Here is a 24,727-nt window from a genome sequence, read left to right as displayed (position 1 = left end):
GCCTYGCATCATCATCATCCTCTAAATTCACAGCCTGGGTCATTTCCTAGAAAAGCTCCTAGAGATGTTTCTGAAAGACAAAGCTGTTGCCCTCTAAGCAGCCCAAGCCCTCAGAAAGCCATGGATATGTTCTTTGCCACTGTCCTCACCATGTGCTGACAACAAAAATGGAGACTTAGGAAGCCAGGGTTGATTTCAAATACTGGAAGGGAGGCAGCTGGAACACACACTTATTTTTCTGTTGCTTAGGGTTTGTCTAAAGCAAATCAAGAAAATAGTATTAAGTCATCCCTGACACCAGGATGAATCTTCCTTTGAAATCCAAAGCATGCCCTTTTCCTAGTTTATTAAAAAACGAAAGTTGAAAACTCTTTCTTTGCTGCTAATAGGATAAACAATGTTATCCACAAATGAAGCAGGTATTTCTTTCTTGTTAATTCAGCTTGGGCAAACTGCCAGCATCAAAAATTTCAGCTCAGTTAATCAGAGTTTAAAAAAATTACAAACAATGGAAACAACCTTTTAATGGCAAATGGCAGTGAACTTATATTCCAGCAGAACTTTCAATTTGCTCTATAAGTATTCTGCTGCAGGGGGATAAATGTCTGTGCTTGTAAGAACACAAAATTTCAGTCTCAATAGGAGAAGAAATTCCAATGCAGGAAACAGACTTTGGGCTGGGAATCAGGGCATACAGATTTTGCTGGTTTTGCCTTTTTCCATCTCTGACATAAAMTAACATCTTACAGCACTTTAAATAGAGATCCATGACATCTTCCCAACTAATGCAGAACAGCAGGTTGAGCCTTTCCTGCCTAAGGAACAGRGATMTCATSCYTTTAYMCTCAACCTTGCAGACACTCTGCAGMTCTCCTGGGCAATGGGYTCTGTCTRCAAGGGCACCAAWYGGCAGGCACAGCCCAGAGGCAACAGGAGAAAGAAAACTTTGCTATTTGATATCRGGCTTGGGCACACAGGAAGGGCAGCCAAGGGTGGAGGAGCTGGCAGCTCCCTCTCCTTAATAAGCAGGGCAGACAAATGTTAGCACACATCACTGAGCCCTGGGTCATTCCACGAGGATTCCTCAGCCTCACAGAACAGGCTCCTGGAGCAATGCCACTTGGTGTTGTTTCCTGCTGGGCAACCAACACTGGTGCACCTTTACCTTGCCAGAGTACTGCAAATGCATGGAATTGTAGCTGTAAGTGAGCATTTGTGTTTGAGGGAGGAAAACATCAGCAAATCCAGCCCTACCTGCTCCAGGGGAGGAAGGCTCAAACATACTGGATGTATCACTGCAAGTGTTGGAAGCTTGCTCCGAGAGTTTCTTCTTTGCACTTCCATCTGCTGACTTATGAGATTTCTTCTTATTCTTCACCAGGATTTTGTACATTAAATCCATAGGGCTTGGAAGAGGAACCCCAGCTTCCAGCTTCCAGGAAAAAACAGGAGAGATTTGTTAGAACAACAGAACAAGCAAGCTTATGGCAGTTTCTCAGGAACCACATGGTACGAGACAGTTCTGTAACATCTGAAAACCCTGTTAAAATAAAATAGATTTTGCACAAGAGGCAATGTCAACATTAAATGAAACAGGGCTACTGAGGGCACTTAAGAAGAAAAATGCTTTATGAAATGTCTGCAGTAATAACCAAAATAAGTATTAGCTCAAATATGAGAGTCTACATTATRAAATGGCAACTATGAGGATCAATTGCATTTGGAAGATCACAATTCACTATATCAGGGCAATCTCTGCATCAGAAATGATGCTTAAGTCACCMACAGCTCACATTGCTTAACTTCCTCCTTTAGAGTGTTTCGAAAAGCTTTATGTGAMTAATGAGACAGGGCTGAAACACTTAAATAAAAATTCACACAGACATTTGTAATCTGATAAACATCAAGCCACAGTACCGGGTATTTTTCCAATGGATCCATAAGCAGCGCATCTCCAAATATTAATCTGCAGTACTCTGCCATTTTTGCCTGTTGTTTAGGGCTAAAGGGAAGAAAAGAAAGAAAGAAATGAATCCTAAAAATGCTCCAGAGTGAAAGCAGCAGTAATGGAATAGCTAACAACCCTAAACTAGATAATTTCATGATCCAACTGCTGTGAATTTTTCAGTGAGACCTTGATATATCATGCAATTATTTCAGTTCCTCTGATGGAATTTATCAAAAGATTCATACATGAAATAAAAGCACCAGTAATTGAGTAAGAATGAAACAACCAAAAAAAAAACGAATTTGCCTCTTTCAGGCAATACTTTTATTCAAAATTTAGATTTTTCCCCTATGTTACTTTATACATGTCTGGTATTTTTCTTGCACTACAGCAGTTTTCATTACATCCTCTAGAAGTAAACTGAACCTCAGCAAACTCTACTTACAACCAATTTTCCCAAAGTTCAACCAAAAGAGGAATTAATTCCTGCATATCAGTGATGGAAGTTTAGGACTSAAGATAGGTTATATGGCTCAGAAATATTACTCCAATCATCTGAACATGCAGCTCAGWACCACAGTCACTCTCTAATTTTAGACAAGTGAGTATTTTTGTTATATGTGCCTGTTTAAAATGCGTAACATCTGAGCTGAGGCATCTTTCAAAGTTTCCTTTTTTGTCACTCTGTTGGGAAGTCTCGATTAAAGGACAGGTTCATATGGCTTAATATAACTTCCTCAGCTCCTGTTAATTAGGATCTGCATATCATGGAAGAGACAGGGATGGTATAAGCCATTATGTTACCATGGAGCTACTTTTCATGATAAAATAGAGCTGGGTATAGAAGAAAAAAAAAGAAAAAAAAAAGCTGATTTTTCTCTTGCAAACCAGGAGCTCAACCCTGGCTATGCCCAGCTGGTCAGTGGTTACCAACTCCAGGGTCAGCGTGCCCAAAGCAGAGCTGAGATTAAGGCTGGGTGGCCAAATTACGTTTTAATCAGAAAATGTAATTTCCCTGGGATCAGCATCCTGGCTGCCCCTGGAAGCAGATAGGGGKTGAACCAGTCATTAGCTCAGTCACTGACAAAAAATACTGCGAGAAGGCTTTAAATTATTCCCCAAAGTAAGAGCTGCATGCAGTTTAAATCCTGACAGCATTTCATTAATGCTGGCTTTTGCAYGCAGCCAATTCTGCACAAAAGCTAAAAGGCACTTTTAGCTGAGGATGAAAATAAAGATGAAGACAAGCGAGGCAGCAGAACGAAGAACCCACACGGGAGAAGGTGATGGAAGAACAGACCAGGCTGGGACATTGTGCTGGATGTTTCCAACCCTCAGCTACCGAGGGAAATAAAGGCACTGCTCCAGCCAGCAGAGTGTGTGTGTGTGTGTGTGTGTGCCATAAATCCAGGGGTCATTAGAGAGAGTTTTATTTTAGTCTTCTCCATCAGTGTGGATTTTGAACAGATCCATGCTCTTAAAACCCAGAAAGTTTGAGTGCATTTATTGAGACCACAGTAATTAGATGTGACATCATCATTTCTAAAAGGGCAAAACTCCAAAAAGGAGTTCAGTAGGAATTTAAAATTTAAAATAGTTAAATCAAATAAATTTCCAGCTACCACCAGAGCTAGAACAAATTCTTCTGATCATCTGTGTTTAATTACATGTTTACCTCRAAGAGAGCACAGTGAGAACTTTCATTTTTGCAAACGAGAAAAATGTAATGCAACATTATGTTGGTTCAGTGTATAAATTCTGATGTCACTGCATCCCAGAGGCAGAAAGTAGAAAAAATACATGAAAAACTAATGGGTTTTAATACCATAAAAAACCTTCGAGGCAATAAACAAGGCCAAAGGAAGAAAATCTTGACACTACAAAACCACCGGTCTTTGTGAACTGAACTATGTGTACAGATCTTTTTTTAAAGCTCCTAAGAGGGAATACAAAAAATATTTAGGAGTACCAGCATTTAAATGYGTGGTAGTTTTTTGTGTTCTCTCTCTTTCTCCAATATACATATCTATATATGTATTTTTGCAACGGAGAGATCATTAGTAATGGCAGATTACATATCCCTATTAAAGTATTTTTAAAAGTTGGAATACTAGTTTCTTTTTTATTTTCCCTTCTTTCAAAATTATGAACCAGAGCAACAGATGAAACACTAAATATTCTAAATCAACATGTTCTCCCAGTTGTGTAATGAAGCCAAAACCCAGGTTATTTCTTGGCCCTAACATCAACTGTTACTGGAAATTTTCTCAGCATTCATGCATCGTAGTGAAAACTGATTGCCTGAAAGAAGCTGACTTTATCTGCTTCATGATTTTCACTGTGCAGACRTGGACAAGTAGCACACAGACTAATCATAAATGCCCCCAAAATGTGCCAGGGCAAGGGGAGATAAGTGGAAACATGATACCTGGAGATGTGGAAATATAAAGAATAATAAGAAAYGTTGTCATTATTTTATTGTAATGCTTGCACTTTGTTTTACTGTGTTTGTACTATGYCTGTTGTGAAGGTCAACCACAGAGGCTCTTAGGCACAACTGCTGCTCCCAACATTACATTTTTATCACTTCTGCAGAGATACTTCCTCTGCATAAGACAAAGGCACAGATGCTTCCCAGAAGAGTCTAAAATAATTTAAAGTGTAGGATGAAAAAGTGATAAAAATCCTGTTAATATCTGAAGCAACAATTCCAGCCAGAAACCAGCAGTATGAATAACTGTAATTAAATTTAATCTTGGAAGCAATCTTATATGGATACTGCTCAAGGATCACTTAACCTTTTTGCTATGTCATCAGTGCATTTCTAATTATAGAGTGTCTGCTTTCAGATTTACAGATTGCTTATCRTCTTGCAAGCCCCATTTCAAACGTCAAGGTCTCCTTGAGCTCTTTTCAACACTTTCAGGGCACGTCTCTATTTTTTTCAGAGAACCACAGCTCTTTTTTGGGGTCTTTTTTCAGTGCATGTATTGACTTCAATATAAATRGTGGCATACATAGTATTTTATGTGACCTAAAAGTTATATGCTTGCCTCTTTTTTTAAAGTTTTTATTGTATGTAAACAGGCAAGAAAGAATACTCTAATAGTGGAGTTATTGTAAAGAAAATAAAAATCCTTCATGTGCTATAAAGATATTGGAGAAGAGCCCTTCTAGGAAACACATCAAAGGAAAGCAAATTAGATGATTTACCCAATGTGCTAATAAGTGATTTTTCCCCTAGGTGGACAAAAAGTGTCCAAAATATTGTCATGAACTTAAACCAGAAGAAAGAAAAATTGCATTTTAAGTCCAGTGGTGATTAACACTGTCAGATCTATGGTGGTGATGTGAAACTTATTGATCTCTGATAAYTGCAGTCTGTTTAAAAGCCATGAACACAGAACAGACTAAAACCATCCTTTTGTTCAAGCCAATGCCAAAATTTCTAGGGGAGCAGTTTCACAAATGACCCTCAACAACTTAAAAATCAGAAAAAATATTTGGTCTCCCAGAAGCAGGAGTAGATGAAACAGAATTTGTTTGACAGCAATTCTGTAAAAACATCAGCACCTTTTATTAACATTTAGGGCAAAGTCCAGCTTTAAGATCTAGGAGAAAAACAACATTCCAAGYAAATGAAAAGACAAAAGGAGCATTCCATAAAATTAGGTGAAGTTTTCTGTGAGTGGCATGACTAATTGCAGATTTCTCCAGCAACTACTGAAGGAATGAAGGGATAATTGTAGCAGAGAGTAAAATAACTAGAAATTATTTTCAGCYAAAGCAAAATCAGAAAACACACACATCAAATCTGATCATTTACTACAGCAGAAAATAATCACTAGCAGGAAAGCCTCGGCAAGAGAAAGTATTTGGTAGTGGTTTTGCAAACTTGCTTTGTTAAAAAACTGTATTAGCAATGTATGGAAAAAGATATTGGAATAAGTTTAATTCATTATTCCACAGCTGGAGGTTTCTGRAGAGAAAGGTCCAATGGTTTCTGTAAATAACAGAGTAATGCAGCAGGAACTCTGCTCCCTTTTTGTCACATTCCTGCAGTGTCACACCGTTTTTAACTCTGACACTGTTTCATCTTATAGTTTTAAAGCCACTTTTGTACATAACTTATATCTGGCAGGAGTTTATTTCATAAATCTTGTTACTTCTTTACCTTCCTAAAAATAGATCACCCTGCAACAGCTGAAGATTTCAGTCGTGCAATGACTTTAAAGGAAGAAAAATGTAACCCTCGTGGTTAAAATAATTTAGCTGTTGTTTTTTCTCTGCCTTAYAGTAACACAGTGAATGTACATTATAATAAATCCAGAAGAATGAGTACAAAATACATTCAGGAGTGATGGTTGAGATCTTTCCTAAAGGTCAGAGGTGTCATTTGGAAGCCCTGTGAGTTCAAACCTACAGGAGAAGGTGAGAGCAAGCAAGTCCAAAGGGACACTGTGTACAGCAACAASAAATGAGTGAGGGGGGCCCTTAGAGAAGGAAATTAAACCCAGCATGTGTGTGGTCTTCCAGAGGAAGACAGGAATAACTAAGCAGGATTTAAGAAGTAGCTGTTTGAATCATAACCAAGTGGCCTCTAAATGTGTGCTGAACAAACGCGTATTTGCCCACAAAAGGTAAATTTATACTCTGARCTATACAGGTAGTGGAGCTCAGCTCTCAGATTTTAAATTTACAGAATTTTTGATCAGTACTGTCACATCTGTTCTTTAAAGACGTTCTTACATAGCTTCTTCTACCAGTTCCTTTCCTTATGATGAAAATGYTCTTCCTAAAACAATGGAAAAGTAGTTAGCCCTCACTCTTTTCCTCTTTCAGACATGAAAGTGCCAACTTCTTTTCTGATATGTATTCAAGCATTCATAGCTGCCCCCAAGAATAATTTTATTTCATATTTAAAAAAAAAACAAACCCTCAAACCCCCCCAAAAAACCCCAAAAGTGATTTTCCAAGTCCAAACTGCACCCACAAGTGTTGGAAATGTTCTCACAGTAAAAAAACACAGAAGGGGAAAAGGCAATTCAAGTCAAGGAACATGGTATATGCCAATGTCACCCCACTTTGACCCATGTGGTCTCTGCATTCAATGTCAAAGTTAATGTTAAAAAAAATCAGAACTATAACATAAAATAGATCACTGGGACAAAGCTAAAAGTGTTCTCATTTGTTTTTTCTTTTCTTACACAGAAATATGCTCCTTTCTTTGCAACTAAAAAAAGAGAAAATTAAATAAATTCATGCAAAATGTTATTTTTTTGGCAGAAATGAACAGTTCCTGGCCATCCACATCAGCTATTTTGCAATCCTAGATGTCCYCTGCTTCTAACATGAGACACAGACTAAGCTCTGTGCTCAGAATATGTTTATAGCACAGAATAAGCAGGTGAAATACTGCCTCGTTTTCTTTGGAGTATTGTTACATTCCAACAAGACCTTCTGAGACTCAAAAGTTAACAAAATACCTCTCACAATCAAACTTCCTCTCTCATACAAAAGGTTCTGATTCAGGAAGGTTTTTAAGAACAGRCCCAATTCATTCTGATCATCTCAGTTACTAGGCTGATAGAAATTCAATTTTGGGTAAGAGCTGTCGTTTGTGTCATACAATAAACCTGTCACAAGTGCACACACAATTCCATGCCTACACCTTATAAAAAATGAAGTATCAGACAGGAAATGTGGTAATTACTTACGAATCCACATGATTTTCAAAGGAAAGGAGAATTGGAAAGGGCGATGTCTTAAATGCACATTCAGCAATAGCTTCTATTACTTCCTAAAGAATCAAAATAAATACAGTTACAAATTGATCTCTCTAAAGAAGTAGAGTTTGTCTTTGAAGACAGAAAAGTCCCAGTGAGCTCTGAAATCATTCCTTGAGATCAGATTTTCCTTCCTAAACATCCCCGAAAGCTCTGAATGTGCTTTCCCCACAACCAAGTTTTTCAACCTGAGCTATAATCAAATCTCCAAAATGTCTGATGAGTCTCAAGCACCACATTTCTCAAGAAATGACTTATGTCTGCTAAAATCAAYAGTTTAAATGTAAAGCTTGGTTTTTGTGTGGAGCTGTTCCATGCCTGGAGCTATGGCTTTCATGTGCTATGTTGTGCAAAAACTAACATGCTCTGACAAAGGCAGATCTTCTAAACATCATCAGCACAGGTATGTATCTATAAAATCCTTAGTTATTCTGACTTAAATTTTAGTTCCCTTTTTTTTTTTTTTTTTTCCCAGAAATCCCTTTAAGGCAAAAGAAAGGAAAAAAAGAAATCTTTACTCAATTAAAACAGTTGGCTCCCTAGTAATTATCAGAGGACTCAGAAAAGGAAACTTCTGTAAAGCTTCCTGTCAGCTCTGATGGAAAATGGAAACTGTAAATCTAGTAAAAAAGTCATTTGATAACCATGATTTTAGTGGGGTGCACAATAAATGCACTCATTGTTACAAATTTTGAAATATTTCCCTCTTGGAACAAATTTCTCTTTCAAAAGAATATATAAAACACTGAAGACTTTTCATATGTGTTGCTGGCAAACTCCGGAGTTTCTAAGAACCCGWAAGTCTGTGCCATGCCAAATCATAAGGATGACTAAAACCTAAAAGATGTATTTATTTTAAACAAGCTTTCTCTGGGGATTCCTTTGTTCATTTTCTGTACTTTACAGGTTCAATTGAGAAGCRTAACAGTAAGAAATCCACTTCTTAAACAAAAGCTGAGCTTCTGGTATGTTCTTCTGGCACACTGATTTTCTGCTTTCCCGACTGTGAAAGGGGATGGAATCTGGCAGGAGTGGGGAAAACAAYCTGGAAGAGTAGAATTAGGATTGCTCTGAGAAGATCTGAGGATGAAAAGCTCAGCGAGTGGTTCAGTGGAGAATGACTCAGGTAAAGGTGAACGCTCCATAGTCAGAGGCACAACTTGGCAGCTTCCAYAGCTTGCTCCAGCTGCAGAGTGACTCACCTGGAGCAGGTCTCAGAGGTGTAAATATTGTTACAYACACAGAGACTCCTGGTTATGGCATGACACACATGGCTGCTCCCTACAGGATCCCACCCTGGCAGCAGCTCACGATCCGTGGATGCGAAAAACCTTATGGATCTCTGTGGCATGAAGCAAGGGGAAATCCAAGGAACTGACAACCCCAGGAACATAAGGATGAGGAGTGTACATTGCTGCTGCACTTCAGGAAATCTGTCTGAGGCTGTGAAAGCCGGCAGACTGAGCAGAATCCTTGTGTCGTGGTCACAGCAAAAGTGTGAGCTGATAAATGATTCAGCATTCCAGACATGAATTGATTCTCACACTCCTGACACATTATTTCACTGCCATTTTGCTCCTCCCCAGCCAAGCCACACACTTTGAGTGTTGAAAAGAAATCAGCAGTTCAGATTTTTTCACATTTTTCTGTGTGGACTAAAAAAATGCCTGCCCTGAAATGACCGATGAAATACTCCTGAGTAGGTTTAAAATACATTGCAATATCTCTCCTGCCAGCACAGGGCCAAGGGTTGAACATCTAAATATCCAGGGATAATCCTCATTCCTGCTAATGATCCTTTTAAAAATCAGATTAACTTTGTTTTAAATTCCTGCTCATGACCAAACCAGTCGAGAGCCATCTTCCTTAATTAAAGGACTTCCAGCAATCAAACCCCAGGCCTATAAACATAATTGGCTTCACATAAACATAACTGGGAAGTTAATAACAAACGTGCGAGAAGGTTGTTTTACGTGTTTCTGTGATTAACTCAATCAGGGAAGAATCAGAGAAAACCAATCGGAAAAAAAAGGAGTGTTCTGGAACAAGTGAAATTTGGTGTTCTGTCTGTGCCAGAACTGTTTGCTTTTTTTTCCTACAGGAAGGGACTAGAAGACAAAAAAAAAAAAAAAAACCACCCAACACATATTTCAAGTGTGGGAGAAAATGTCTCAAAGCTGTAGCTGGCACAGATGCCACACTTAATCCCTGCAACATAACCAAAGACAGTAATGAACATGTTTCCACATATTCTTGCACACAGGTAAGTCTAGAAACTTATTTCTATGGTGAGTTAGTGTCTCAGATAAAGAAGAATTGTTTCTTCACACTTAAAAAATTATTTCCTGATGCATCATTATAAGCTGTGCTGGCTACCAATCCTAATACTACAGGAAAACACCTCCATCATGCTCTTTTAACACCTGGGATCAAAAACACCTTTAAGAATAACAAGAAGATAACAATTTAAGGTTATTGCTGAGGATATAATATCTACCTTATACTCTAGAAGAGGAAATGGAAAATGAAATTCAGTAATAAAGATGACATGTTCGGGGTTTGAATGGCACAAACAACCCCTCACAATCTCCAAAGATACTAATTTTTCTTTTTCACCCTCCAGTGCTTCGATGTGATCCCAAGTATCAGGGATAGCATTGCACACACCCTTACTAATTTCTTTAAATATAATGCTGAGTATCTGGGTCCTGTGGATGGAACCTGCCCCTCTGGCCATGATCAGCATATTCTCTGCTCAGGGGAATTTAAAGGTTTTCAAACTGCTGAGATTTCCATGATAGCTGCCGTTTCCTGCCTCAGTTTCAGCACTCTGGCCTCCCACCCACAGTGACCAGGCAGAGAAGAGGAAAAGAGTGAACTGAGTGTTGGTAATTGCTGYTCACACCCTGTGGCCTCCAGCTCCATCCTGTGGAGCTGTGACCARCCAGTCATTTCTCCCAAAGCCTGCCCACCCCTTTTGTCTCTGTGCAGAGCTGGTTGTGGTGGCAGTGCCCAGTCCCTCAGCCCTGGCTGTGGCCTGCCCTGCTCCTGTCCCTGTGAGATCTGCTGCAGGGACGTGCACAGGAGCATGGGGCTGGGCATGGAGCCCAGTCCCCAGATGGCACTGCTATCACACCACATAATCCCTTTCCCTCACACTGCCATGGCCACCAGGACCCTCTCCCCATGCAAGCTCCAAAGACTGCAGCTCTCCTCTTCCAAAGACTCTGCAGCTGCTGTGTGATTTCCTCTCACAACATCTTTTCGCCCTCACAGTTGCACCCCTCCCACCTTCGCAGAGATTAATTTGTGATGGTTTTGCACAAAAAGAACCCTCCCCAGCTAAACCAGCGTGCCACAGTGCTGTACCTTGAAGGATATCTCAGTTGTCATGGTGAATCCATGTGTGATGACCGGCTCCTCCTCYGCTGTCCGTCCCTTCCAGCAGTCCAGCTCCACACAGCGGCAGCCCGACAGGAGCACCTGCCGGTACATCTCCACCGAGGAGTTGCCAGCCAGCTGTCCAGCTGGGACACAACACACACAAAAAAAGGGAAGTCATTTTGGGCCTCAGGAATAAATACAAATGATCTAAGAATAATTAGAGTTAACAGCATCTTTTACCCTCGGGGAAAAGGAATAACACTCCAAGGAATACAAAAGCTGTAAGAACGCAATGGAATTACTTTGGCAGGGTCAATGTCATGGTTTGGATCCTGCCCTCAGTCARATGAAGAAATAACCCCACTGAAGCCAGCTCAAAAACTTCTCRTGGACAGCATCAAATACATGACATAAAATAGTATTTTTTAAAAAAACTTAGTTTGACAAGATTTTGCTAACCCTTGACAAGCAACGTGAAATTCAGAGATGACTCAGGACACCAAGACCACATTTTCTCACAATATGCAATGCAGTGTAGTACAAGATGAAACAAACCCCCTGCAGTCACTAATGACACCATTATTAGGTCTCAAATCAATATTTAATATGCTAACCACTGCAACAAGCTGGTCAGTCAAATTTCCTGGTGTGATATACTGTATTATGTAGGGAGAATTCAGTTAAACTGTCCTTTTCCAATAATGAGATAATATAAATCTAAAAATTAAGAAGGAAAAGATATCTTTTCCAAACTTGGGAAATATTAAAAAAGAAACAACAAAAAAACCTCCCAACCCAAGCCAACAAAGAAGTCCAGTTGGATTCAGGGAAGGATATTCAGCCAGGGTGTCTTCATCTGCTGCAACAGGTCTGATTCCAGTCATTCAGATACAAATTTCTTACAGCAGAGAGGTAATAGTAATGGAAGAATGGCTTTGTGCTTCTATTAGATGTGAAGAAAAAGGATGCATTTTCCTGCTTTCTATCAGACTTCCTRAGAAGATCTTCCTGGATTTCTTGAAGGGAATTCATTTTCTTTTTAAGGAGGCAGTGAGTTTGTTTACACTGAAGATTCTTTGCTGATGGGGGACATACAAATACTTCATCTAGACTGGCATAAAATATAATGCAGATTAATCCTCATTTTATTGTCTCTGTGGTTCTGTGTTTAGGTTTTATGCTGGGAAATATACATTTTGGGATTTGCTTCACAAAATAGCACTGTCTGCTTTAGTTTTTACCTTATRCTAAAAACTGTAACAGAACCCTTATTTGAAAATCCCTGTTTACAGTTTCTGTCTGATACATGAGCTGGAGCAATCATAAATACTCCACAAGGTATTAGCATTACTCCTGTTGAAATCCATAAGAATTCTCAGTTCCTGCTGCAACCAATCTGTTAATAATAGAAAAAGTTGGCCAGTAGCTGGAAAGCTATGAAAATCCAAATGGAGTCAGCAAAGTSACAACGTGTCTCCTTTGTTTTGGATCTTAAGCTTTTTCCTGTTTCACCTTTGATTATGGCAGATTATCTTTCCTCACACTAAAGCCTTTTTGGTGCAATTCCAGTGTCTGGGTTAAGTAGTGGCTCTTTGCAGGATGCAAACAAGCACAAGCATGGACCAGGGAACTCACATTTCCATGTACTCATCCCTAAGCATCTGCTTATGAAAATTTGGCTCTCATTATATSGATCCACTGAACTCTACTGCCTAAAAAACCCCATTCACTTATGAAACCGTTCTAATGTTGCCTTTTTTTTCCCTCAGAGCATCTTGAATTTGGATTAACAAACTATTCTGTGATTAACAAACTCTTATTTCCTGAGACTCCTGGTCATTATTGCTGCAAAGTCTTTTGGGCTCCAATATCCTTCACCTTCAAAAGTGCTTAAGTAAATCATGACATGCATCACTTGCCATATGACACTTCCCACACTACCTTATTAATAAGGCTCAGACGTTTTGGAAGGATTCCTGCAAAGGTTAAGAGGATATTCAACCTCCAAACCATACAATCTTCAGAAAGACTCCCAGGCAGAGTGCAAAATGCTAACACATGTTTTAATAATCCCAACAGCTTGTTTTTCTGAAATACAGAATATGAGGAAATGCTCCCCCAAATTTTTGCATATATTTAGAAACTGCTGTTGTGTGAGTCTCTATCTGCATTTATTTTAAAATACCCCTTCTGCATTCTAAAATGTGATAACACAGACACTAAAGGCAACACTTCCAGTATATTTTAATAGGCTGAGTACAGATCAATTTTTTAATACTGGAAATTGAAAGCATTACGTAGTCCTGTCTACAATACAGGCAGTATCTACAGTAATGCCATACCTAACATTTGCATCCTATCACCCTACATGGGCTAAGGAGAAATGGATTTTGACAAAAATTCACTTCTCTGAACAATATAATTGGCCAAACAACACCTAACAGGATACTATGCAAAATGAGCCAGTGCTGATTGATAYGAGGATATAATCCATGTTTTCCCACAGAGAGCAGTTCCACAGATCTACAACTTTAAGCTGCTCATTTCTCTGTAAGAGCATCCTTATTGGGTTCATCCACCACTGTTTTTTCCAAGTGAAACCTATTTGCAATACATGAACTTAGAGAGTGGATGTTACCCATTTAAGATATCTTTCCTCCCCAAACTGGGGGATATTTGGATCCAGGTATTTGGAATCCCCTGACTCTTTACTACTCTAGAAACAGAGGCTGCTTCTTCCCACTCTCCCGACATCTTCTCCCAGCATGAAGTGCCCGCATCCTTCCTTTGCTGTGCACAAACAYGAGCTGCTGAATCTCCTCTCTCCAGGCAAGTCCTGGAGCAGTCATCAGTGCCCTGGATCATACACTGGGGGTTGCAGTGGGCAAACTCACAGCCCCAAACTGCTGGGAGCCTGGCTCCTTACTCCAGCAGCCACACAAGGTGCTGGCAGCTGAGATTTTTCATTCACAGCCCTTTTATCTGAATTTATTTTCCTCCTGTGCTATTTCACCATGCACAGGACAAGCAGATCAGACCTCGCACTGTGCCATACTCTGCTCCTGCTTGTATGTCAGTCAGAACAAAGCCCTCAGCCTCGGCTGTTATTTTTAACACTTCACATTGGACTGGAGCAGGATGGAAGGTATTACCAGCAGGAAGGTATTACCCAGCTTTCCATCCCTTCCATGTGGTGCTGCCAGCCTAGAAACTCTTTGGGAGACTTTGAAGGTGAAGGTTTCAAGTAAGTGCTGGATGCAGACAACAAGCAGCAACAGTSAGGACTGAGGAATCACTGRGAACAGAAAAGCTGGAGGCTGGTASATGAGAGGTCAAAGCAGTGAGAGAGAACATGCCCCTCATGGGACATTTTTCTAGAAAGAAGTGAAATACCAGACTGTAAGAAGGGAGGCAGATGCTGAGGGTGAATGGGATAGTCCAACATGGGCTACATGTGCTCAGCTGATAGCTTGGCAACCTACTGCTGATATAATTGCTCCTTTTAGCCAAAACATGCATTAAAGGCATGTGATTTTCATATTTTGCATAGCCCACATGAAAGAGCAAGTTGCCCAGCCACCAAAGCATGCGAGGCTAAGTGTGATATGTCATCATTTGTCTCTSCCTTTTGCATGCTGCTGRAAGAAATGTTGCAAAGTCACTCCCYACTGKGACCAYRGCGGAAACCTRAGGTGAGACAMCAGAAAAAAGCAGGGTTGCACTTTAAGGGTTCAGAAGAATAAAGATATAATTATGATACCAGTGAGAAAAAAAGATGAGACAGTAAAGGAAGTTTCTAAAATATGGTATTTCTTTAAGTTAGCCTAGGTTTGCTATAAATCACTTTGTTCTTCAAGGATTTTTACCTTTGTTCTTACAAATTACATTTCCCTAAGAAAAAGAAAGCAGTAACACTTCTAAATAAATAATCAGGACTTGATGTACTGCCAAGGGTTTCTACTAAAGACTAGGAAAATGATCAGCGCAATTAAAAATAAATTCAGAGTGTGCACATGTTTCTTTTTATGTTATAATGTTGTTTCTTCATGCATGCTTTTTCTGGGTTAAAAAAACTAACAAAGGGAGAGATAATTGGTAGGGCATTAAGCAYAGTAATCATAAAGTATTGCCAGACTGAATGGTTTTCTTATTGTCCTGGTAATTATTACATGACCAGTTGCTATTTCACAGCCTCAAYCAGGGCAAAGGTGCTTCCAAGGCTTCTCTTCCAAAGCCATGAGCACTTGAGCAGATCCTTCAAACTCTTTTTGGGAAAAGGAATAGCCTGTTACCATTAGTTTTATTAATTTTACTTCCTTGTTGGAAGAAAGCAAATGGGAATGTGATTGCTGAATCTCATCTAAGCTTAGAGCAAAAATTCAAGGCTGTCAGTTCTTGTAACGCACAGATAAAAATCAAATCATTAATCCCATTGTCGGCCAGCTGCCACACATTTACTGAACATAATGAACTCACTAGAAGGGAAGGGCTTGTGGTTTGTGCCTGTAAACGTGAAAACACCCTCTGAAAAGGAATTTGAAGGAATTTCAAACTTCTTTTGCACTGTCCCTTGAGTTTACCCTGATTTACTCCCTCCAGTTTACAAAGCTAGGAATATTAGGTCAAATTAGGACTGAAGATCTTAATRTTTCCAAATATAGCCTCTGAAGTTACTTGGAAATGCAAGTAACTTCAGATTGTAGATGCAATCTGAGATTATTTGCAGACCTTCACATACAAGTCAAAGTAAATTTAGCAAGTGTCAAGGTAAATAATTAAATACGCGAGGTCACTTGCAGTGCAGTTAAAAAAATTTAGAATTGGTTGGACTAATCATGAATTCCCACCCTTAATACTTCAGTTTTCGGCTTCCGTGCCTCTAGACCTTTGGAACACATCTCTGTCCTGACCAGCCCTGATAAAAATCTGTGGTATGGAACTGGCTATAAATTCCTGCTGGTAGAGGGGAGAGGAGTCTTTTATCTCTTCAGACTTTAAATTGCATTGTCTTTAAACCTCCCATGGGCCTGTACTTCTCACTTTTGAACTACAGCTTTACTGTTTTCTTCCAGAATATCAGTATAAAGCTGCAGCATTTGGCTTAAGCACCAACTAATCCTCAGTGACAGAACAAAGTCCATACTGGAGGTAAGAGGTCTGCAAAACATCATAGTTAAAAATTGCTTTTGCTTTGGCCGTGTCTTCGCTCCTCCAAAGAACATAAATTTCTGCATATTGGAATCATAATTTAAAAGCAGCCACACTGATTTTCGTTTCTTTTAATTCAGGGAAAGAAAATAGCTGTCAAAACAAATACTTATGTGACAAGGCCTAGCACAAAACACATTTTACAGCTGAGGTATAAACCCTTGAAAAATGGTGTCTAATGGAAACAGTGACAGTCCATTCACTCCATGAAAGCAGGCGAAGGTGCTGTAGAAAGAGCTATTGCAAACATAAAGCAGATGAAAATAACTCCCATGGGGTCTGTTTAAACTGAGCATCACCRCTGCCTGGGGTTGTTTATGTTTTGGCATGCTGGCATTCTGAAGGWGTTGGTCAGTTAAGGTCAGGCAGTTAATAACATTAAAAAGCCTATGTTATGCCTAAACGGCACTTTTAGCACTCAGTGTAGCACCATTTTATTTTAATTTAACATAATGCTAAGTCATTAGCAAATACAACAAGACAAAACAAACACSAAATCAAACAGGAGAGAACTCCCTGTGCACATCTGCTTACCCAAAACATTCGTTCTTACATAAACTAAACTAAACCAGTAAATTTACAATTAATTTTTCACAAATTAACAGAACCTTGGACTAGAAAACGAGTGTCAAAAGCTGAATTCCTGAACTGCCTTAGGTTTTTCTGAGTCTTACAGCACTGTTGACTTGGCTGTGCAAACAATACACTTCAGACTGTAACTCCAATTAACAGGAACTTCTGGCTGCTCAGCCTCTTTAAAAGCATGACAGCGTCTAAAAATTTCAGCTCAGATATTAGATATTGTCAGGGAACAGATTTCCACTCCTTGCAAATATGGACTGTCAGAAAGTTATGTGCCATGTTGGAACTTCCCTAAAGTTGGAATCGAAGTMAATTTCATGGAGCTCAACAAACTGCCAGATTTAATGTTTAGGGGCAGATTTATGAGCTACAGAGATGTTTCCCGTATTCTGCTTTCCACACTTGTCTGGCTGTCTTGGCTGTCATAAATAGCACTTTGTTCATTCTCCTCTCTAAAGATGGACCTTAATCTGGAATSCTATCTAAGTTGAGGAAAACTTTCCAGGGACTTCACTGGACTTCTGATCAGGCCTTATCTGAACAAAGCAACTGCTGCTCACTCGTTAATAAAAGAATACTTCATGCAGTTGTGTATATTTGATAAAGTTGTGTGGCAGCTACAACAAAAATCAAGTGCCATCCTTGCTTCCCTGAAGAWTAAACTCTATAATTTTCTCATTGTTTTCTGCTTACGCTTTCAGTACATTTTATCACTGAAAATATGCTCAGAATAAGGTAAGAAATTAGACCTCTGCAACACTGCTGTACCTGTGAGGTAGGTGTTGTGTGAGGAGTTGATGAAATAATGGGACAGTGGTTGWGACATATCTTCATTTAAATCCAGTTTCTCAGGTGGCACGACGCCGTTTTCTTCTCCACTCAGATACCGCATAAATCCATCCACAGATATCTGTCCTGAGAGAAACACAGGCCCAGGGAAAGCAGTTAATCTCAAGTACAGACATGCAGATAAATTCAATACACACTTACACAAAAACACATGAGAAAGACCATATAACCATCAGCCTGGCTTTCACCCAGTTATCCAAATATTCTTTTGCTACTGTTACCTCATTTGCAGCCATACAAGTTGCAGGTATCACACATCCCTTTAGCTCTAACAAAGATAAATCATTTCATAAACACCATCTACAGAAAATCAAGAGCATGGGGGAATCAGAGTTACAGAAGGCTGTAAGAACAGAGAAAATAAATCTAAGCCCATCAAGGAAAGAGGTCTTTTGGGGACAAAACAATGCATGCTTTTCAGAGGAAACCAAGAAACCTGCAGAGAGCCACAGACACAGGTAACTGTGACCTCTTGAGTTTGGTTCAATGTGTGTATATGAATKCAATGAAASTGCAAAGCARAGCAAAACAAACTAAATGAACTACCTTTCAAATGGAAACTAAGCTTTGCTTTGTAATTTTTATATTTGCCTTCTAATTCATATCTCCTTGGAGTCCCAGCACAAATGATCATTTCATATGCTGCTGACAAACTGGAAAGCTGAGTCCTCTCCTCAGTTTAAACATCAACATTGATCTCAATGGAGCTGTTCTTATTACACCAGGAGTACTTCTGCTGTCAAGCCTTCTGCATAAARTTGACTTTAGGGTGTCAATTTGTACATCTAGACTAAAAAAAATCCAGTAGTCTGTAAGTGAAGATTATTGCTTAACTGAACAARTTTGAGACGTTTTTCTTTGCCAGGTACTTTTTGCTATTTTTTCTAATTTTATCTGTTGATTTATTCAACCACATATCTTCAGATAATTCAGCTCCTGCCTACAGTAAAACAGATTTGTATCTGAGAATTATGTGTTTGGAGATTCCCAGCAATGAGAGTTTCTTACCTCTTGTCATCAACTCAAAATATTCTGCACAGTCTGTTAAAGMAAAACCTCATTTGCCTGTCAATAGCTTTGAAATATTGAAGACTTCAGTTCTACTCCTGACTCTGCTACTCTCAGGATCAATTCCTTTTTATTTTAAAACATATAAACTTACACATAATTTTCTAGCATGTGAAAAAGTAGCAGACCACCTCGCACTTCTTTTTTTTTTTAAAGTTTGTGGCCACATGATGCAAATATTGCATGTAAAGCACTTAAAATCTGTGCTTAGACCTTATCTGGCTCTTGATCAGAGAGGAAAAGATGTAACAGTTCTAAGTGCAGAKCCTCATTTTTTAACAACACAAGACTGGTGGCACGAAACAGACTTATTCTTGTGACAAGAAATGCAGTGACATCACAGAGCAATGCAATGACCATTCATTCTTACGACAACAATTGCAAAATGGCTGGAAAGAAAACCATCAAGTTCATCCACTATTTTAAGGCTGCAATCTGAGTGCAAATCTTGKCAGGCTCCACAGCTGCTTTGTTAGAGGGTAACTAATCATCCAGACATGGAGGCCCATGTATTTTCCTTCCCACAAGAAAAAATGTAAGATGGTGAAAATCAGGAAAAAAACCCCCATCACTGATGACCCTTGGTGGACATGCAGCCAAAACAAAACTACTTCAATTAAGTGGTAAGGTTTGTTATCTGTTTGCTTAAATATATTACAAATTTACCACAGCATCCTCAAGAAAAAAAAAAAAAAAAATCAGATGTTTCCATTATAGATGTCACCTTTTATCTTCAGGTATATAATAGAATGATTTAACTATATGTTTAGATATAGAAAGGTAGAGAGACAAGAGACACATAATGCAAAGACACAGAAACATAACAGATTCACATTTTTTTTTTTTTTTTTTTTTTTTCGGCTTTTTGTATTAAAATTATCTTAGCCCTAAAACTTGGATGAAACTTCCAAAAATATCCAGTGTGCTTAATATACTTCAAATTGTAGAGTTAATTGGCTTGCCTTTTTCACTCACCACTGCCATGTTAAATTTGATCAGATGTCTCTTCTTGGGACAGAGGCAAACCCTAAACTCACATTTGTGTAACCACAGCAGAAGCCATGTCAGCAGCTGCAGCCCTCAGCAAGACCCTTCTCTCCACCAGATTTGGAGTTTGCCAGCACAAGAAACATTTTTCATTTCCCCTTCAAATATATCTTCTCAAATTTATATGATTAATTATAATTTCCCTTACTATGGGGTCATTCGGTAGTGCTTCGCCAAAACACTTAAAACCCGCACAAACATAAAAATGTCTCCTTTTTCCTATGTTATCTGGCCAATTTAAATGTCCAACACAACTCAGTGCCACTGAGACGACTCCCACTGAACAGGGCAGGAGTCCTCATCCTCCTCATCCTCCTCTTCTTCCTCCTCCTCCTCTCTCCTTCAGGCCTCTCCCTTTTCCCCTCTCACTTTGTCCTTTTTCCCCTCACACTTTTCACATTTTCCCCTCACACTTTTCACATTTTCCCCTCACACTTTTCACATTTTCCCCTCACACTTTTCACATTTTCCCCTCACACTCTGCACTATTTCTCTCACTGCCCTTCCCCCCCTCCATTTTACACTTTCCCCCTCACACTTTCCACTTTTCCTCCTCATATTTTGCACTTCTCCCCTTACTTTGCACTTTCCCCCCTCTCACTTCACACACTTTGCCTCACACGTTGCACTTTTTCCTACACCCTTTGCACATTTCCCTCAGTTTGCACCTTTTCCCTTCACTCTTTGTCCTATTGCCCCTTACACTTTCTGATTTTCCCCCCACTGCACTTTTCCTGACTCACTTTCCCTTTTCCCCCTCATACTTTGAAAATTTTCCTCTCACTGCACTTTTCCCCTGTCTCTCTGCACTTTTTTCCCCTCACATTTTGCCCTTTTTCCCTCACACTTTGCACTTTCTCCCCTCATACTTTGCACYTTTTGCCCTCACACTCTGCACATATTTTGACTTGATTCCCAAAGAATGTGGAAATGGCCAACTAAAATTTGCTGCCAGCCAAATAAATAACAGATCRATTTTAATGTTTTTATTGTGCATTGGGAACAGGCCTGGAAAACATAAGAACAGGTGTGGAGGAGAAATACAAAAGCATCTAATGTATTCTTAGTCACAGACATTCCCAATACCCCAAAATTAGAAATGTGTAGCTGAACACTTAGGTAAAGATGATACAGACCTTGATCTAACGCTACGGAAGTGTCTGAATGAAAAAAATTCAAGAGTTTGGAAAGGCTGGAAATGTCTCTCTGTGCTTCTCTCTGTATTTGTACACACGTGCAGGGAAGAGTGGAGCAATTTCTTAGCTRATGGYTCCACAGAACACCTYRAAATGGTGCTCCATACAACCTTCASGGTGCTGAAATCCATGCAGATATCAAAAAAGAACCACCACATTAACTACCAAGTGGAGTCAACTGAATTTGGCATTTTTTCATTAATATTTGGTAGGGAGAAGTAATTTCCTACTAAAAGAGGAATATGTTGAGAGATTCTATTTAATTTCCTGAGTGTGATCAGTTTCATTGTACGAAACTCAGGAAGTGTTTGTGCAGGTTGATCTTTTTCTGCATCCCTGTCTCCACCTGATTGCTCCAAAATAGTTACAAAGGAGGGAAAAGAAAAAAAAAGGCACAAATAAAGCGGAAACTTCTATGCATTTTACAGTATTTCCTTACTAACTCCAGCTATGTTTTCCCAAACCTTTCAAGATCTATTACAATGGATCAAAGACATGAATGTTCCTGGTTCAGAGAAAACCACATAAATATAAAACTTTGTTGCTTTGTCCACAAGTATCAAGGTTCTTTTCTAGTCAACATTTGTCAACCCTAAACACAGCAGAAGTCACTTCTATTATCCCAGACTTGGAAGCAGTCTTCAGGCAGGTAACATACTTCTGGCAAACAGTCTATTGAAAATTCACAAATTTTGCAGGGTAATTAAGTGAATCCTCTTTTCTATGATTCTTATCTTGTCAACATTCTTCAATCAAAATGTATTCTCTTGAAGTTTATGCGACCTGGAATATTCCCGTTCCTGGGGGATGGTGTTCACAGATTTGTCATGAAGCAGAAATTCCAGCCAGCTGAAATGGTTGATAGGATAGACTGGACTTTGTGAATTTATTTCAGAGGCTCCTCTGTTTGAGGACTCTGTTATCTTGCTGTTCTCAGTCTGTTTGACCAGACCCAAAGAACCCGGGCCATTTCTCGCACAGGGCTGTGACAGTCCTTGTGCAGGGCCAGGGCTATGAGCACTCCCGGTGCCAGCACAGATGCAGGTGACAGCCTCGTGGGAAACTTCCCATGTGGCTCCCAGGGCTGCCAAAAGCACAGAGTGCAATCCTTCTCCTAAAGAGACACAGGGAACTCGACAGGATCTGCTTCCCCAGCCCCTGTAGCAGCCAGCATGACCAGCATGCTGCTCTGGATGTGGAAAAACTCCCGTGTCCCTGGGAGCTTGCCAGCTCCTCAGCATGAGGATGTAAACAAACTCCTGCTCACTCCAAACCTGCTGAAAGACATCAGGGTTCAGAGTAGGGTCGAGCTTCCAAAAGAAGCTTCTCCCCCAGTTCAATGCCCTCTGCAGAGGCCCAGGATCAAGAGCAAAACACCTGCAGTGCAGAATCTGGGGGAAATATGAAAATGCAGCTAACCCTGAGAACTTCCCAAACAGCTGCTTGATCTAAACTTTAGCACCTTATTTCARCAGGTATGCTGGTTGTGAAGCTACTTAATTTTCCCTGGGGTCTGCCCAGTCTGCTCCCAGGAGCCTTCCAGTCCTCTGGGAAAAGTCTTGGGACAGAAAACAAGAGAGGCACAGCAGACAGCAGAAAAGACTACTTAGGTGAATATTTTTTTTTGCACTTTAATCTTGCAACTTTAATATCAGCCTTTGATGGTCCCTTAAAATTTGTGGATGTTTTGTATTAATTACCAATTTAATTAAAGGTGCATTTGCTTGTACACCATCAATAGGTTTGGCCACACAGATCTTGAACATTTTTTCCGTGTATTTGCAAATTTCATAGTGCCTTCCATTTGTTTATACCCATGCTATTATCCACTCAGTTATAATGTCACTGGAAAGCACAATTGTGCCACGAGATGTTATTAAAGCGAAAAAGAAAACAAACAGAAAAGGAAGTGAGACAATTAATTGGCGCCTTGTATCTCCCAGTCAGCAGCACAGAATTACAATGGTATTTTGTCTGACAGTGAAATCAGGTCTATTCCAATGCAATCTGTTACAATAATCACATTTGCTGTAATCCCACACRACTGAGTAGTCCTCTCAACTCAAAGATAAGAATCTGACAAGTAAAGCAGATCCTTAATAATCCAGAGAGAGATCTGTAAGTCATGTCCCATTGGGAATASTCTCTCACAAACCAGCATGGCAATTTACAGCTCATTAGGTATTAAAATTTCATGCACAGTGTGGAGTAGGATGCACATAGTCCCGTGTGTCTCTAGACACTGGGCACACATTAGCTACTCTCTGCTTKCTAGCTTTGTGAGCCAGCAGAGAATCTCACAAGATGAATTTACATAAAATTCACACTGTGTGGGACACAATGTGCCAGAGCTGYTCTGGTGGCACTTGCAGCATTTGCATCCAAGTGATCTGGGAAGTGATACTGAAACCTGCTCGGCTTTCCAGACACACGTTCTATTACTACATTGCTGTGGTAGCATTGCTATGGTAGTAGGAAACTGCTGTGGTAGAAATTCAACTGGAATTTCTTTCTGTTTTCAGTTCTGCAAATCAGGGCAGGACAGGATTGTCCTGTTGCATAGTCCAAGGGACAGCCTCTTAATGGCAAAGTCATCACAAGGAGAGAATRTGGCACAAGCTCAGCCCAGACTGAAAACATCTCAACACTACAATTGGGTTACTAAACCTTACCCCAAGAATCTCAGTCCTGTTTGTTTTAGCAAAGACACTAAGGATGGTAAAGACTCTCAGGTCTCAGGTCAGGATCTGCARATATATCAAAATATCAAAGTACTAAGCACCATTTACACACCACATGCAGAAATGGTCAKTTAGTAGCTCCTCCATTTTAGCAGTTCTCTAAAGGATCAGTAAGAGCAAAAATTCGTATTAGTCACACCACCTTATCAAGTTAATAAGTAGAGGAACAGCAATATATCTGCATTACTGCATCTGGATATTAGTGAAGCATTTAATGAGGTTTAAAATTCAAATTTTTCCTAATTGGAAAAACAAATCTGTAAAAAAGCACAGATAGAAATAAACTGAGGTCAGCCTAAAAGATCAGGATTTCTTTGAATTTGAAAGCTGAACTGCACAAAAAGTCCAGAGGCTGAACACTGATCAGCAGTAGGTCTAGTTTCATAAAGTCCTTAATAATGTGAAAAAGTATAATCAACAACACAGGGTTAAAGGACATTTCTCTGGCAGCAAAACAAGAGGGCAAAGCTGTAATGAACCAGGTAAATGGGACACAAATCAAATGAGAAYGCACAAATAATAATTCAAGCTACCTAGCTAATCACTAGAGCAAAGAAAAATCCAAAATACAGAGGAGGATGGAAGGATATGCCTAGAAATCTATCACCCTGAGAAGAAGATGAGATGCAGAAAACAGCAATCTATGTGTGAGCTGCATCATAAAAGGGAATTAAGAAAAAGGAGTTAAACAGGTAATGGGACCAGAGTAAGCACTAGAAAACTTGGGGTGAGTGCCTGAAAAAGCCTGGCAGTGCTACAACTAACTGTGCTAGGAAACAGTCTTGCAGTGGATTTATTGGTTGTCTCATTGCYTAAATCCTTTAAAATCAAAGCAGGACAATATCCTGTTGTCTTCAAATCTCGTTTCCATTCCCTAAACCTGGAGAAAAACACAATGGATCCAATTCTGCCCTCAGT

At 39.6% G+C, this 24,727-nt stretch overlaps 1 protein-coding gene across 2 annotated transcripts in view; it reads right to left on the bottom strand.

The window, feature by feature from the left end:
- The window catches only part of PLCB1 (phospholipase C beta 1), a 331,455-nt gene that overhangs the window by 87,040 nt on the left and 219,688 nt on the right, over positions 1–24,727 (bottom strand). For both annotated transcript variants that reach the window (XM_057382807.1, XM_057382818.1), the window contains exons 10-14: positions 17,677–17,823; positions 11,104–11,261; positions 7,666–7,748; positions 1,918–2,002; positions 1,255–1,432 (exon numbers count right to left, since the gene is read on the bottom strand). In XM_057382807.1, the coding sequence (XP_057238790.1) occupies positions 1,255–1,432; positions 1,918–2,002; positions 7,666–7,748; positions 11,104–11,261; positions 17,677–17,823 (651 nt within the window). The remainder of the gene's footprint in view (positions 1–1,254; positions 1,433–1,917; positions 2,003–7,665; positions 7,749–11,103; positions 11,262–17,676; positions 17,824–24,727) is intronic.

The sequence above is a fragment of the Malurus melanocephalus genome, unplaced genomic scaffold (assembly GCF_030028575.1).
Source record: "Malurus melanocephalus ecotype Western Australia unplaced genomic scaffold, MMel_1.1 scaffold_13, whole genome shotgun sequence".
Lineage (NCBI taxonomy): Eukaryota > Metazoa > Chordata > Aves > Passeriformes > Maluridae > Malurus > Malurus melanocephalus.
This window is presented reverse-complemented; position numbering and strand designations above follow the sequence as displayed.